This window comes from Pygoscelis adeliae, unplaced genomic scaffold, assembly GCF_000699105.1.
Source record: "Pygoscelis adeliae isolate BGI_AS28 unplaced genomic scaffold, ASM69910v1 Scaffold260, whole genome shotgun sequence".
NCBI classification, from domain to species: domain Eukaryota; kingdom Metazoa; phylum Chordata; class Aves; order Sphenisciformes; family Spheniscidae; genus Pygoscelis; species Pygoscelis adeliae.
The window spans coordinates 395,907-412,588 of NW_008824001.1; the positions used below are offsets into that span (position 1 = coordinate 395,907).

At 37.5% G+C, this 16,682-nt stretch overlaps 1 protein-coding gene across 1 annotated transcript; it reads left to right on the forward strand.

Annotated features, from left to right (window-relative positions):
- Positions 1 to 1,071: 1,071 nt before the first annotated feature.
- Positions 1,072 to 15,724, forward strand: NDC80 (NDC80 kinetochore complex component). The gene is made up of 16 exons (XM_009324981.1): positions 1,072 to 1,261; positions 1,730 to 1,816; positions 2,574 to 2,697; positions 2,817 to 2,989; positions 5,392 to 5,494; positions 6,336 to 6,425; positions 7,686 to 7,779; positions 8,923 to 9,029; positions 9,269 to 9,413; positions 9,697 to 9,902; positions 11,071 to 11,223; positions 11,489 to 11,578; positions 12,401 to 12,493; positions 13,724 to 13,854; positions 14,958 to 15,060; positions 15,427 to 15,724. Exons 1-16 carry the CDS (start codon positions 1,161 to 1,163, stop codon positions 15,547 to 15,549), a joined length of 1,923 nt encoding a protein of 640 aa, XP_009323256.1. The 5' UTR covers positions 1,072 to 1,160; the 3' UTR covers positions 15,550 to 15,724.
- The last annotated feature ends 958 nt before the right edge of the window (positions 15,725 to 16,682 follow it).

A 16,682-nucleotide genomic window follows, 5' to 3' on the forward strand; every position in this document is an offset into this window, starting at 1 on the left:
GAGAGCCGGGGCTGTAAGGGGGCCGGGCCCGGCGGCGGTGGGGAGCGTCGGGCTGTTGTAGGCGTCGCTGGCTCCCCTGTTTGCCTTTGGTACGGTTTAAGCGCGCTGTTAGTGCGAGTGTTAGTGCGGCCCAGTTCTGCCGCGCTCCTACCTTTTTTCTGCTGGCGCGTTGACTCTAGCGAACTCTGCTCTTAAACTAGTCACTTGGTATGTTTGCGAAAACAACTTACTCTGTCTGCGGTGGATCCCTGGTAAAGTACTGGAAGAACGTGGCCCCTTCCCCAGAGACAATGAGGTCGCGGATAAGCTGCCCGATGAAGTGGGCCTAAGCTAAACTTCTGTCATGGTTTGTGAGAAGTGGAATTAGAAGTGTAATCGTGAAACACAATTTATATTGATAATGTATTTTGGTAATGTTTGTAATGAAGGTTTTTCAATTAGTTATAATTCAGTCATTTGAGCCCACCCCACAAATAAAATAGATCCTTTTTAGAGAGCGAAAGTTGGCATTTTTTGCAGAGTTAATTCTATTTACCTCAAAATCCTACTTAATACCGCTGTGGGGACAGTTCAATACTTCCACTTTGATTTATATTTTGTGTGTGTAGTCTGAAGATAGCCATAGTATTATCTCAGAGTAGGCTTTCCAGTTATTGTGCTATGATACTGTGAGACCATTTGCAAAATCAGTAAGCGGGCTCAGAATTAGTGGCTAAGGAACAGATGGATGGCTGAAGTACTAGAAACAGTAGTCATGTTAGTGTGGCCTTCCTCCCAGCTGATTGGAGTGAAAAACTTCTTAAGCTGTTTTGCTTTTGGAACCTGTAGGTTAGAAATGACCAGATATAAATAAAGGCAAAATAGTAGGTTTGGAACAAGAACTGGCACTTTCATCAATAAAATAGTTAACTTGAAAGGCTGTGGCTGCTGCTACGTAGTTCTGGAGTCTGACATACACCATTTTTTTTCCTATTAATTTTTTTTTTTTAAGAGAACCAAATATTTCTGTAAACCGTCTGTCACACTGGTTGGTCCAAAGTACAGTTCTATACTTGCTTATTCTGACCCTTTAGAAAGTCATTGTGGTGTTTATAAAAGCAAATACTCTTAGATCCTGGATTTTGCAATACTGACAGATTGTGATTTACAGTTTAGTCACAATGAGGCGAAGCTCAAGTACTGCTGGAAGCAGTGGCCGGCAATCTATGATGGCACTCAGAGTGCAGGACAACAACAAGATGGGTCTTCAGACACCTCAGATGTAAGTGTTGCTGATCATCTTGCTAAGAATAGGTATATAAAGCTAACTCTGAAGAGATTTACTGTAGTGTGTTTGAGTGTGTGAGTAGCAACTGAAAAAATAAATGGGAGCAGAGAGAAGAAAACTCCCTGCAGCCAAGGATACTTGTGCAAGTGCTCCAGTTCTGCAAAAAACTTTCTATCTATTATCTATTTTATACCCGTGACACATTTCAGATTGTAGCACTTTTTTTTACATATTTCTTAGGAGGTGGCTGGATGCGTGTGTGTATAAAATGTATACTTATAAATCTTCTTGCAGAAGTAGTTTTGATAATGGACAAATAATGTATTAAAATCAGTTGACTTTTCTAAGATGCTGCTGTCCTGAAGATGCTTAGGCTTATATGCATGTGTTTATAGTTTTCTTACATGAGCAAAAGATGAAATGGTAGAAGTAGTCACTTGAATCCTTCTTCCTATCCTTCAGGAAGGACAGAGGTACGTTTGGGAAGCTAAGCATGAGCAAACCTACACCTGGAACTTCGGAAAGAAAAGTCAGCTTTTTTGGGAAGAGGTATTGATATCTTTAGATCTCTGTACTGTAAACTAAAACAATAACAGTCCCACATAATTTTGTAATTTTTCTCTCTGGACAGTTTTTCATTATAGGGAGTAATGGAACTGAGGCCATCAGACCTTCATGTCTGCCTTCCTCCACTCCTTAACCACTAAACAATAATTCTGTGGAGTAGGAATTGCTTTGAGAGCTGTTCTTCCTCTTGGGAATGATATGCGCTGCAGACCTTAAGAGCTCCCCAATACGTTTGCCTATTTAAGGAAGAACAATATCTCTAGTACACTAGTTTCCTCTTCTCTCTAAGATGCAAACCTTCCAAAATTCTATAATCTTTCAGCTTAGTTCATGGCTTTCTGTGTTCTGATGTCTTGCAGGTATCTTCTTTCATAGGACCACACTGTTGCAGGGATCTATGCCTTTTAAATATTCCTTAAATATTTTGGTCTTTATTTTCAATCACCTACATAATTTTGTTTCTTCATCTTTGGGGTATTTTTCTGCTCTATAAAACTTTATTTCTTTCAATAAACTGAAGAAAATATTAATCTAGGATGCATCCGTTGTATCTGTGCATCATGGCTTCCAGATTGGTGGTGTTTTTCCAATCGTCCTAGATAAAGAGAAACCTTCAGGCATCCCTTTGTATAACAAATGCGAAAGAAGCATAAAAGTAGCAACTGTAGTGACTTAAACATTAAGACAATTCTTCTTTATATGTATTGTCACAAGAACTGTATTTATTTTCTGTTCTTAGAACTAGTGGGGCTGGAGGTTCACGCAACAGTCAGTATGGTGTGTTTGGTACAGAAAAGATCAAGGATCCCAGGCCACTTCATGACAAGGCATTCATCCAACAATGTATCAAGCAGCTTTGTGAGGTAACTTATTCTAAACGTATGTTATTAGGCATAAAAGGTACTAATCAAAATATTTATTTTTCATGGTTTCAACTTTAGATTTTATTTAGTGACTAATGTGCCACGTTTCTTTTTCTCAGTTTCTTGTTGAGAATGGTTACGCCCATAATGTTTCCATGAAATCACTACAGTCTCCATCGGTTAAGGACTTTTTAAAAATCTTCACTTTTATCTATGGATTTCTCTGCCCTTCTTATGAACTGCCCGACTCAAAATTTGAAGAGGAAATTCCCAGAGTTTTTAAAGAGCTTGGGTAAGATCATTATTGTTAGTCTCTTGTGCTAAATAGATATGATACAGCTAGAAATTTAAAAGTTAAGAATTCTGCATGATAGCTGGGGAGAATAGATAGGCTTCTTTATTCAGATGAGACTCTGAAACTACAATGTTGTGATTATTTTCTTTCACTTTTGTTTAGCTCTAAGTTTACTCTCTGATTCTCGGACTCTACTATACGTTTTATATTTGAACTTGCAGAACTATAGGCTCTTAGAAGCTTGCTTTGTAATGTAAAATCTAATTAATTATCTTTATTTGTATTAAACTTTAAAAGACAGACACATTTTTTTTTGACAGACTCCTCTGGTTCATTGTTAAAATCCAAGAACTAAAAAACAATTTCAGCATGTTGGATCTGGTTCATTTAGTTAAAAATCATTTTTCCTGTAACTTCTCTCATTCTGCTTTCAAAGCAGGGGGTGGAAATAACAAAAATGGCTGAGGTGAAAAAAAAACACTAAGTAGCTGGGTGTTTTATTTCTAATCTTGTTCAGTAAGTGTTTGGAATCATTAATGCACCAACACTTTACAAGAAAGAAAATCCTCTGCCTGTTGATAACGGTGAATTTTCAGTCTCATTAAAAAAAAAAGCGAAGTTTATTTTAATTCTGTAGATTTGAGCCCATGATGGTGTCAAAGATTCAGGGCTCCTTAGATGTAGGTATAAGTCTGTTCTGTTCACTTCTCAGTATTTTAATAAAATTTTGTTTTAACCTGTAACATTTGAAATGGCTGACCTAGCTGAAATGTTGAAAAGGCAGTTGCTCTCAAGAGGCTTTACTCTGCTCCACCAAGAGTGTAATCCTGGATAAAAAGACTTATTTTGAGAACTCACTTTAAGTTGTCTTTTGAGAGTTAAAAAATGGACCTAAATAATTAATTTTAAAAAATTCTCAGGCTGAATGGCTCATGAGCACTTATTTAGAACTGTCAGTTTATCAGTAGCTTCTTGTGCTATGTTCTTAGAATAACTTTGGGCAGCTGTCAGTCTAAAGATGGAATAAAATCTGCACTTCTGTGTTCCTTGATTTATAGAAGATTTTGAGAGGATGTCGGTAATCAGCAGTATAGCCTGTGTGTGTTCTGTATTTATAGGTAATATTAATACTTTGATATGCAGCTGTTCTGAAATTCTTTTCCATAATTGCATGACATTAAGCTGACTGTCAGCTGTTTTTCTGTTTTTAAAGTGCATTTGACCCAAGAAGCAAGAATCTTGCCCTCAAAGGACAGGACTCCCGTGTATCAGTTTGTTTTCATATGTTAGGAAATCCTTCAGGCTTGTACACCCAGTTTGGAAGTCTAAATGTCATCCATTGGACTATTACTCCCTCCTTTGTGTTTGTGTCCTTTCCTTTGAGGTCTTTGTCTCATCATGAATCACCTCACGCTCACAGGGCACCCACTCCTTTTTCCTTAGTACTGCAGTGCCCATCTCTCTTCCCATAGTAGCTTCAGAAGGAGAAGGACAGATCTGGCTGCTACCAAAACCAAGGCAACATACTAAGCTGAATAGAAAGGGGCTAAGGATTTTATGAAGGAATAGTTTACACTTTTTTTTGTACGAGGCCTTAATTGTTCCTAATCTTTGGATATGCAAAAAAAGTCCATTTCTTCAATCATTTCTTCAATAGCTAGCCGGTTGAGGGAGGTGATTGTCCAACTCTACACTGCACTGGTGCAGCCCCCACCTTGAGTACTGTGTGCAGTTTTGGGTGCCTCAATATAAGAAGGACATTGAAATATTAGAGTGTGTCTAGAGGAGGGTGACCAGGATGGTGAAAGGTTAGGACTTGTGAGGAGCAGCTGAGGTCACTTGGCTTGTTCAGCTTGGAGAAGAAAAGGCTGAGGGGTGACCTCATCGCAGTCTACAACTTCCTCGAGGGGGAGGTGCTGATCTCCTCTCTGGTGACCAGCAATAGGACACGAGCAAATGGAATGAGGCTGCATCAGGGGAAGTTCAGATTGGACATTAGGAAAAGGTTCTTCACTGAGAGGGTGGTCGGTCACTGGAACAGGCTCCCCCAGGAACGGCACCAAGCCTGTCAGAGTTCAGTGAGTGTCTGGATGATGCTCTTAGTCATATGGTATAGTTCTAGGTAGTCCTGTGGGGAGCTGGGAGTTGGACTCTGATCCTTTTATGGGTCCCTTCCAACTTGAGATATTCTATGATTCTATGAATCACAAAATGAGAAACCCATGAAAATTGAATAAAATAGTGCTGTAAGAACTCAGCTTATCTCCCTTTGATGTACAGTATAAAGTACAATTGAGTTTGTGCTTCCTTCTATGCCTTGATCTACATGTAAAAATGTGCTGGTTTGTTTTCATCAGTTTGCCACAGCTATTAAAAATGTATTTTCTTTTGCCTTGTAGGTACCCCTTTCCTTTGTCAAAAAGCTCCATGTACACAGTGGGAGCACCACACACGTGGCCTCAGATCGTGACAGCTTTGGTTTGGTTAATTGATTGTGTCAAGGTAGCATTTGTCTTCTTTAAGCTAAATATTTCCAGTTTTCAGGCTGGAATGTTATTTTCAATACAGATCTCTTAAATGCTTTCTAAAAATACCTTTGTTTGACATTTATGTAAAGAAAAAGGTAGGTGTTCTTACCTGCCATGTGGGAGCTAGCCCTTAGCCTTACTTTTAATAACTTTTAAACTGAGTTTTTAATGTTACATTTTGATAATTATTTTTTTTTACTGTGTGCACTGGATAAACTTGTGTATGAGAAGGGGGGGAAATTATGACTTATACATACATAAAAATGTGAAAAGTTAATGGGTATAATCACGCATCTTCAGTGCAGATCTTCTTGAGACATCTGCCATCTTCTAAATTTGAAGTCTAAAGATGGAATTTTCAATAGCAATTATTCAAGTGTCCTGTGATTGTTGTATAGAGTGGGGGATTTTGTGTTTGGGCGGGGGTTTTTTGTTTGTTTTTTTTAATAGCAGTAACTCTCTGTTGCTGCCAGCTCAGGTCTGAGCAAAATTTGGAATCTGTGACAGAAGTTCACCACTGCTGAACTGGGCACATATGAAAATCCCATACTTTATGCTGAAAAGACACACTTGGCTTAGCAAGGCAATTTGGCAGTGTTGAACATCCAGTTAATGCCTCTTCATCTGTGCTTTTAGTCAACTAAACACAGGCTCATTACCCTGATGTGACTGGTCACATTCTGAAGCAGCACCATTTCAGCTTGCTGAAATCCTAATCCAGTGTTACTCTGCTTCTTATCATGAACATGAAACTAATATGAAAACTAATGGGGATCTTCACACTTGCTCTTTGTACGTACACCTGTGCCTTTCAGTTGTATGCTGCCATGAGGGAAAATGCACCATCGTTTGATGATGGACAGAGCTGGGGAGGAGAGACGGAGGATGGAATTGTACATAATAAGGTAGCATAAAAGTAAATTATTATCAGAATTGTTCAACTGAATTTTGCCATATGCTGTAACAGCACAATTTAAATATACGACACAACAATTTTAACTGTATTTATATATCCTGTTCAGTTTTATATTCACAGGCTTCTGTAGGAAGTATAGTCGCATTATATAAAAAGTCTGAACTAGTTTCCTGAGCAGGCATCATGGTCAGTCTGTTGGTGAAGACTGGGTATTAAACTGAAATGACTTATTCTGAGTTGCTACTGTTTCTGTTCTCCTTTGTGGAGAAAGGGAGTCATTATGCTGTTTGTTCATTGTCTTAGTAGGGTCTCGGGTATATTTCTCTTTAGCACTTGAGTCTACGCTGTACTGCTGTTAACATTAGAAAAGATGGTGACTTAATTATAAATGTGGTGGCTCCTGCCAATACCTACTCAATTTACCATTTAAAAATTGGTCATAATGTGTAATTTGCTAGCCACAAAATAGGGTGGCAATGTAATTCAGGCACTTAAAAATCCAGCAGCTTGCTTTCTTTCTAATTTATCATGGATTATTAGTACTATTCAGATTTAACTCAGTGTTAATTTACAGCAGATGTTTGGAAGGGGTTGTATGATGTGCCAGAACATTTAACTAGAAAATTGCGAAAATCAAATTAAATCAGAATTTTGAACTAAGATTAGAGACCTGACAATTGACAAGTAAAAATGCTTTTAAACTAAATGTGTGCTTACACACTGACACATATGCATATATGTTGAAAGAAAATTTACAATACTGGTGTAATTGCTTCTGAAAGATCTGTAACTTAGTCTCCATTAAATTCTTTAAGGGTAACCTCTCTTTAATTCTAGATCAGTTCTCTGACATCTGCACATCTGAAGTATAGTGGTCATATTTACTGAAGAGGTCTGTTAAACAGACCTACAGTTTCATAAACTAGCCTGAGAGGATCATATGCTTCAAGATAATAAATTCTTAAATATTTTATCTACTATCCTTATTAGGTATCCCAGAATAATCTATGAAGTATTTCCAGACCTTTCTTAATGTGAATTCTAGATGCTTCCTTCTGCCTGGATATAATGTGTTGACATTCTATGTTTAAAGGGAGGAAAAAAAGTTGATTTTTACAGAAGTGCAGTCAAACCAGTGAAAGATATTTTTGGTGTCTGTTTAATTCCATTGGTTGAGTAGATTTAGACTATCTAGATATGTCACAGCCCTTTGAATTGTTGAAATGAAAACTTTTTTAATTGTTTTCAGCTATTCATGGACTACTCTGTGAAGTGCTATGAGCACTTCATGAAAGGGAGAGATACCTTTGAAGAATTGGATGCAGAAGTGCAGTCAAAATTAAGTAAGTTTTCATGTTTTAATGAAGTATTTAATTGTGTTACTGATTTCTTTTCTCCTAGCATCAGTTCTGCTCAGTTTACAAGTGAAAGTGATCTGAGGTAAGGGAACCTGAAATTCCCAAGTAACTCTCAGTTACTTTGACTTAATTCTCTTTGTTTTATGCATTGTTACTAGTACAGCCAGACGAGTCATGCTCTGCTGTCAGCTGTACCTGTGTATCCCTATTGTTTTCAATGGCTTTGTGACAGAAAAGCAGCATACAGTTCTTCAGACGCAAATTCCATCTATGCAGTTGATTCTTGTTTCTGTCTGACAAAGTTAACAATTAAAAAAAAAGAAGCTGAACTTTTACTCAGCAGACATGCATCCTCTAGTAATATTTTTCTAAAAGCTCTGAAAACAGTCTGCAAGAGTTCCAAACTCTGTTGTGAAGGTTCCCGTATATGATTCAGCATGCACCTGTGTTTGTCTTCAGGGAGATGGAAAATTACTAATTTTTTTTGACTCATTCATTTCATCACCTACAGAAATACAAACAGAATATGAGAACAAGGAGGAAAAATAGTTCTCAGTTTCTGTGCCCTCCTATGAAAAGCCAGACTAAGGACACTTCTGTTGCAAGCTGGAGCCATCAGTTGGAGAGGAAACACAAGCTACCATACTGTTACTAGATATTAGTAGGAAAAAGTAATCATGCCATTGTTTGGCAAAGCCTGAGGGAAGTAAGGGACAAGATGTCTCGAGGCAAGGAAGTATGTGGATGAGAAAGGAGTATACAAATCGGACTACCTTGTGAAGCTGCAACAGATGAAACTTGTCTAACAACCACTATCCTATAGTGTGGGCTGTATGAGAGTTTGGAAACTCTGACCTCACAGGAGTGATTTTGAGCTCTTTTATGATATGAGGACTGAAAAACTCATTTCTTCTCTTGCTTGTTTTGGGTTTTTTGCCTATTTGCTTTGTAGTGAAAGGTGGTTTTGATGGGTTTGTTGGTTGGTTTTTGGGGTTTTTTTAGTTTAAAATAATTGTCCAGATAATGGGTATTTACTGTGCTGAAGCTAAAGCACAGATACTCAGATTGGGTGGTGATATTCAGTGAGATTAATTTGTAACCACCATCCCTTTTTTTTCCCTCCCCTAGAGGATTTATTTAATATAGATGAATTCCAGATAGAAAGTTTAGCGGCTGACAACAAAAGACTTCACGAAGAGATTGCAAGACTAGAAAAAGAAAAGGAAAGCGAGCCGGTTAGTGAATTGTGTCTATGCTTGTTTATATGGTGGAGTTGAATTTTCTATTATTGACCATTTTATTTTAAAGATGCTTAACTTGATTCAGCTGTCACAGAGATAAAAATTTATTCAAGTTCTTTAATTTTATATTTATACTATTGAAGCTGACCAATTACTCTGTGGTCTTGTCTGGAAAGTAAGATCATTATTTTAGATTAATATAATAGTGCTTGTTCTTTCCATCCATTTACTAGGATCGTAGAGTATCACTACGAAATGTGAAATCGTCTCTTCAAGCAGATGTCCAGAAATTCCAGGCTTATTTGGCTAATCTGGAATCTCATATAGCCATCCTTGATCAAAAAATGGAAGGTGTTAATGAGGAAGTTGAGACAGCGGGTAAGAAGGCCTTGGTCAAAAATGGGATAGTGAAGCTAGAAATAGGTTTAAAATAATTGTAATTCTCAGCTTCAGGATAGAGTGAGATACTTAGTGTATGATGATGCTACAAATAAACTTTCCAAAATGGATTGCTAATAAAGAGGTTTTTTTGGCTGATAGCTGTTTGTACACTCGTGTAATGAAATACAGATTTTATTTACTCATAAAAATACAGAGAGATTAGGCTTAACTATATAGGCTGGTATTTTCCATCCATTTCACAAATGTTTTGTGAACTTAGAAATGGAAGTAGAAGCAATGAAGCAGGAGAATGCCCGGCTCCAGCACATCTTTGATAACCAAAAGTACTCAGTTGCGGACATTGAGAGAATAAATCATGAGAGAAATGAGTTGCAGCAAACCATTAACAAGCTGACTAAGGAAATGGAAGCAGAAGAACATCAGCTGTGGAATGAAGAGCTAAAATATGCTAGGAATAAAGAGGCGGTATGTGAAAACCCTACTACACTGAGAGGTGGCTATCAGTTTTCATCATGCAAGCTTAAACATGGGACTTGGACTATTGCAAACTTCTTTCCTAAATAATCTAACAGCAGCATAGATACATCTTAACAGGCTAAAGTGACAAGAATGGCTTATGTTTATAATTTCTCTGAAAAAAATTTTTTTTTGCCTTTTCTGTTTTGAGCATAATGGAAATGTATTCTTTTCACATTTTGCTGCATAAATGACATAGCTAGAATATGCACCACTGTCAGCTCTCACTTAACAGCATCAAGAGCTTTGATAACATTAGCCTGAAATTGCTTGTGTTAAGATTTCATAGCAAGGAATTAATGGAAAACTAGTGCTTTGAATCAATATCTCTGCACGCATTTAGGGCCAGATTGGTCCCTTATGTGGAAGTTCTAATAGATTTTAAGGGCCAAATTCAATTCCCTCAAGCAGAATGAAAAGATGTGGTCCTGCAAGTGGTGGGATTTAAAAGCTTCTCCTTCGCTAAATGGAGAACTAAAAAAAAGTTTTGTGTTTGGCAGGATTATGCTTTATCAAGCACTTGGTATTAACTTAAATTCTTCATACTGTGCAAGTGTGAAGCACATAAAACTGGAAAAAATACTTATGTTGTTTGGTGTTTGCATATAAATCACACTCATTAATCAGAACATAGAGAATTTAATAAGCTTTGTCTAGAGGTATGCTCAAGTTAATCACTCATCCTAATAACAAAATTTGTGTGGCATTTCCTGTCAAAACCAATGAGACAAGGCATATCAACATGATGACTGATCATTGTTTTAGTTATTTGTATTATTTCCAAGCATGTTTTTCCTTCCCTATCAACTAATCCTCAAAAAGTTGAGGCAGGAAAAAATATGGCAGACAAGTAGGGAAAACCACAGGTGAAACCATTCAGTCTCACCCATACACACTGAGAAACCTTGCAAAGCAAACTCTGAAAGAATCATAAAACAGCACTTAATCCAAACAATGCAAACTGCTGGACTGTCAATACATACAGCTCTTGCATACTGTGGCATGACATGGAATTATGTTTGTACACAGCAACTCAGAAACATGTTTAAAGTACTATATGAATACTTTTTGCAAAGCTTTTCACTTGTATTTCTTCTGTGATTCTTCCTCTGAACAGATCGAAATGCAACTGGCAGAGTATCATAAACTGGCTCGAAAGCTGAAATTAATTCCAGTAAGTGCTGAGAATTCCAAAGGCCATGACTTTGAGATTCAGTTTAATCCTGAGGCAGGACCAAATTGCCTAGTCAAATACAGAACTCAGATCAAGGTAAGTAGAGTCAACACTGAATGTTTCTGTTACCACTCACAAAAAAATCTGTTTCTTTGGAAATGTTGGAAAGGTCTCTCTTAACCTCACTGAAAAGCTTGTGTGATGCCTTGCCGTAACTACATCACCGTATAGGAAGGAAATTTGGTATTGGAGGGTACAGCAGCCTTAAATAAAAATGGGAGAGGAAAAAGATGTACTGGGGTACATCTTGGTTCAAACTAACAAACTGCATTAGCCAGATCTTCTTGTACGTGTATTACAGGCACCCCTTATGGAGATCATAAACCAGACTGAGGAAGAAATTAGGAAAGCTACTCAACGGAAAATGACTTTGGAAGATACTTTGGAACAGGTGTGTTGGTTAATGAAGATTAGGACTAAGATACCATAATGTTATCTGCTGATCTCATTTGACCTTTTGCATGGGTGAAGTGTGGTGTGGAGGGTTGGTTTTGTTGGGTTTTTTTTTGTTGGGTTGGAGTTTTTTGAGGGAGTGGGGAGAAAAGCTGTGAGGAAGATTGCTTTATTTATGATGGAACCTACAAGTTTTTGTGAGAATTAGGGTCTCCTGTTGGTTGAAATAATGTGTATTCCCTGCATTGAAGATTATGCAGCTTACATACATTTGACCATAAACATTAGAAAGATTTGTTTTTAGTAAGTTGCCCATTCCAGTCTGTTGTGTGGCTTACCATCACTGACAAGTTGTCATCAGGAAGATTTTTAGCAATATTGGGTTCAGGATGGATTGGAAGAAGGAGAATTTTTATTTCCCCGTTCTTCTTCCCCTACCTCAGTTTTTATTGCTGAGCATGACAGTGTATGGTATGGAATATCCTTTTGGCCAGTTTTGGTCAGCTGTCCTGGCTATGTGTCTTCCCAAACTCTTGCCCACCCCTACCTGACTCACCGAGGGGCCACGGGAGGAAGAGAAAGCCCTGATGCTGTGCTAGTGCTATTCAGCAATAGCCAAAACACTGGTGTGTTACCAACACTGTTTTAGCCGCTTACCCAAAACAAAGCACCATACAGGCTGCTATGAAGAAAATTAATGCCATCCCAGCCTGGCCCAGTTTAAATATTTCTGGGCTACCATGTGCTGTTTGTGATGGCATGGATTTATATGTCGGAATTCTTCTTGAATTGTATTTTCTTGGTCACGGTTTCATTCTAGGTGAATGTAATGGTAGTAGAAAAGAAAAGCAGTGTGAAAATGCTGAAAGAAGAAGCTGAAAAGCTGGATGATCTTTACCATCAGAAGCTTAAGGTAGAACTTCTTATAGGTTGATGACAACTTATCCTTAATAATATCCTTATCCTTAACCTTTGTATTTATTTATACGTAAGGTTTTGGGTTGCATTTTTGTTTGTTTGGACCTCTGCCCTTGCCTCCTTCCACTCCTCTTGCAGGATTCTCTCATTCTTTTCAGAAATATTTGAGTATTACCTTAAGTGAGTCAGTTTTCACTTTCCCGTAAGAGAATCTGGTATCATACTTTGGCAGATCCTGTAAATCATAAGTTACTACATCCAGTAATAAAATCAGGGGTAATCGTCTCCTGACCTCAGGACATCTCAAAGCATGTGCTTGAAGGAGACTCGAGAGTTTACAGAATTTGCCTTGTCTATGCCATTTGTATATACTAAAAACTCTAAGTGTATTTATTAAACATGTATAATCACTTTATTAAAAACTACGGAAAACATTATTTGACTAAAAGCACATTAATTGTTTTAATGATATAAAATTGTTGCTTGCTTTGTTTTTCTTCCCCAGAAGACCTGAGCTTTTGATCTATGTTGTTGCATATGCTTTTCTCTTAAGGTGAACTCATAAAATACTCAGTTGCAACTGGATGGTTGTTATAAGACATAGTTGTGTAATTCCTCGTGTAATTTTTAAAATGCTATCCATAAGAATTCGGTATTAAAATTATTTTTGAAGGACGATGTTCCAGTAACTTTACCAGAATTGCATGTTTAGGTGATGGTGGAATTTAGTTTGGTTTTGTGCATTTAACTGTGCGAAGTATAGTGTCAACAGTGTCATTCTCCTTGGAGAGATTTTACTTACGTCTTGTACTCATCTTTCAGACACAAGGGAAAAGCAATTTTCTTACTCAAATGTGATTTTATTTTTTTAACCTAGAAACAGTTGTTCCTGATGTTCCATTTCTAACCTATTTCAAGTATGTAAATAACACTTTTTGAGATGAACTTTGAAGGGAAAATAGCTGCAACACAGACCTTGAAATACAGTTAGAGAAATAAAGGGAAGGTTAGGCTGGTTTTGGGTGGAAGATGATACAGAAGATACCTGAAACTTTAGGTTTGGGGGGGATGTCCTTGGGTTTTTTTTTAGTTGCGAGTTTGTAGTTACTTGTGTGAATTCCGAATTAAAGTATCAGGATGTAATCAGGTAATACAAAGGAGAAAAAAGTCTAATTATTCCTGAGTTATGCAGTTTGTTTTTATTTTTTTCCTCTTATGTTTACAGGAGGCAGAAGAGGAAGAGCAAAAATGTGCAAATGAACTGGAATTGTTAGAGAAGCATAAACAATTACTTGAGAGTGGTGTCAATGAAGGTCTCAGCGAAGCCACAAATGAATTGCATGATCTTCAACGACAGTAAGGCCCATAACGTCGTTATTTGTGTAGTTTATTTTGGGGTTTATGTGTTTTAAGGATAAAGACATGTTCTTGAATCCTAACGCAAAATTCTTTGGTGAGTGGGTATCCATCTCAGTATATTAATTTCACAAATTCGCAATCGAAGATGTTTTTCCTCGACGCTTAATATTTTGCTAGCATATTTGTCTGCTGTATCAGAACTCCTCTCTTCCATGTAATTTTTTTCATATATATATGGTTGTAGTAAGGAAATTTAGTTTGTTTCCAAACTTATGTGACAACTGCATTTTACAGCCTAAAGTCTGGAAAGACCTGTCTCTCTTCCGACTGTCTCTCTTCCGACTGTCTCTCTTCCGACTGTCTCTCTTCCGACTGTCTCTCTTCCGACTGTCTCTCTTCCGACTGTCTCTCTTCCGACTGTCTCTCTTCCGACTGTCTCTCTTCCGACTGTCTCTCTTCCGACTGTCTCTCTTCCGACTGTCTCTCTTCCGACTGTCTCTCTTCCGACTGTCTCTCTTCCGACTGTCTCTCTTCCGACTGTCTCTCTTCCGACTGTCTCTCTTCCGACTGTCTCTCTTCCGACTGTCTCTCTTCCGACTGTCTCTCTTCCGACTGTCTCTCTTCCGACTGTCTCTCTTCCGACTGTCTCTCTTCCGACTGTCTCTCTTCCGACTGTCTCTCTTCCGACTGTCTCTCTTCCGACTGTCTCTCTTCCGACTGTCTCTCTTCCGACTGTCTCTCTTCCGACTGTCTCTCTTCCGACTGTCTCTCTTCCGACTGTCTCTCTATAGTAAGGAAATTTAGTTTGTTTCCAAACTTATGTGACAACTGCACTCTGCCGACTGTCTCTCTGCCGACTGTCTCTCTGCCGACTGTCTCTCTGCCGACTGTCTCTCTGCCGACTGTCTCTCTCTCTTCAATACAGTCCTTTTTCTTCTAAGTTGAGTATTAGCATACAAATCTAAATGGTTCAAGTTAATACTAATAGAAAAAATTATGTCTAAACATGATAATATATCAGACTTGGTGAAGTGATTGTTTTAGATGTTGGGGAATATTATGATTACAGATGTGACTTTCTGAGTGTCTTTACTTTTTAGATATCAAGTTGTTATGCAAACAACAACAGAAGAGAGCAGGAAAGCTGGTGATAACTTGAATCGTCTTTTAGAAGTGATTGCTACTCATGTAGTATCTATAGAGGTAAACTAAAATTTGATATTCAGAATTAAATCTTTCTAGATTTAACTGCAACTGCAGTTAAATACATGGAAATTAGAACTTACTCTTTCCAATAAAGTATCAGTTATTTAGGGCTGCTGCACTGAGTCTGTGGATTCTAGTTAAATAAATTTGTGGACAAAACCTTTGGTATAAATAATCAGAATTGATGGTTAAATTCCAGCAGTAACATCCTGTCAGGTTTTATCTGCTTCTGGTAGACATCTTTCAGAGAAGTGTTTAACTGAAATCACTTAACCTGTGCAATGACTACTTAAAATGCTTTAGCAGAACCAGTACAACAGAGACTATGATAGTTCTAATAAACTTTCTGTAACTCTTTTCTAGAAATATCTTGATGAACAGAATGTGAAAATTGACAGAGACTATGAAGAATTCATGTCTGAAGATCTATTGTCAATCTTGACCAGAATTCTAGACAGTTATAAAAAGAAGGCTGAAAATCTGTAATTACCAAAAAGGTGAAGATGAAAACTTTGTGTTTCTGAAGCTCTGGTATGGTGCCTTCTAAAAGGATGGGTACTTCCTGTGTTTAGCAGTGAAACCGGTTGTAAGTGTAAGCAAATGTTTATGAACTTCCTTTGTTTTATTGACGCAAATATATTAAAGAATTAAACTATATTTGCATTTTCCTAAAAAGGGCTTTGCTTACACTTCCTCCTTGCAATATATTATACATGATTACAAACATCTGTAACAAGACAACTGTGCAACAGCTTACTTTCGCTTTTTCTTTAATCAAATCATTTGTGCTCTTCTAGGAACATTAGTAAGACAAGACTACAGTTAACCTGTTAAAATAACAAGCCAGAGTGGACTTAAAGATGGAATCGCAAGTGACAGCACAAATGCAGAGGGTACTGACAACTTGAAATACCACTACTTAAAAATAACTGGTGGTTTTTGTGAACTTGTAAGATTGCTAACTGAGAAAAGTTATGCTTTCCTTTCTGGAGTATAGTTTGTGCATTTCATAATATACGTGTATTTAGTGCATATGCATGACAGCACACATCCTTCCCCAAGCCTTTCTTTTAGTAGCCAGACCAAATGTCTTCAGTCTTCTGCTTTTTCAGTTATCTATAAAACTGCCCAGAGACCCCCTCTTACATGAGTAAGACTTTTTTTTTTTAAACAAAAGCCTCTTTGAAAAGATCCGTAGTAGTTATACAGTAGCCTTGTAAATAGTCTAGAGAAAGAAAGATAGTCAGTTTGAAAACAAAGTTCTGTCTCTAACTGCTCATAATCCCAGATGAAACCTCACTGTACTTCTTGAATACGTATACTAGAGATAGCTCTAAGACAGCGTGAATTCTGGCAATATAGCTAATCAGTTGTAGATTTGGCTAATGTTGGATACATCAAAATGGTCTACAATGAGTCTGCATTCTTTTTGTTAGACTGGTAGGACAGACTCAATTTGATTTTTCTTCCTCAGGAAAGTAGCAGTAAACAGTGTATGGGGAGCTCCAGTCCAAATACATTGAAGAAAATGTAACCCTATCTCTTGAATGTGTACTTCTTTGTTCAGTGCTATGTGGAAGTAGTTGTCTTCTTATCTACTCTGTATATACCTTTGTGTT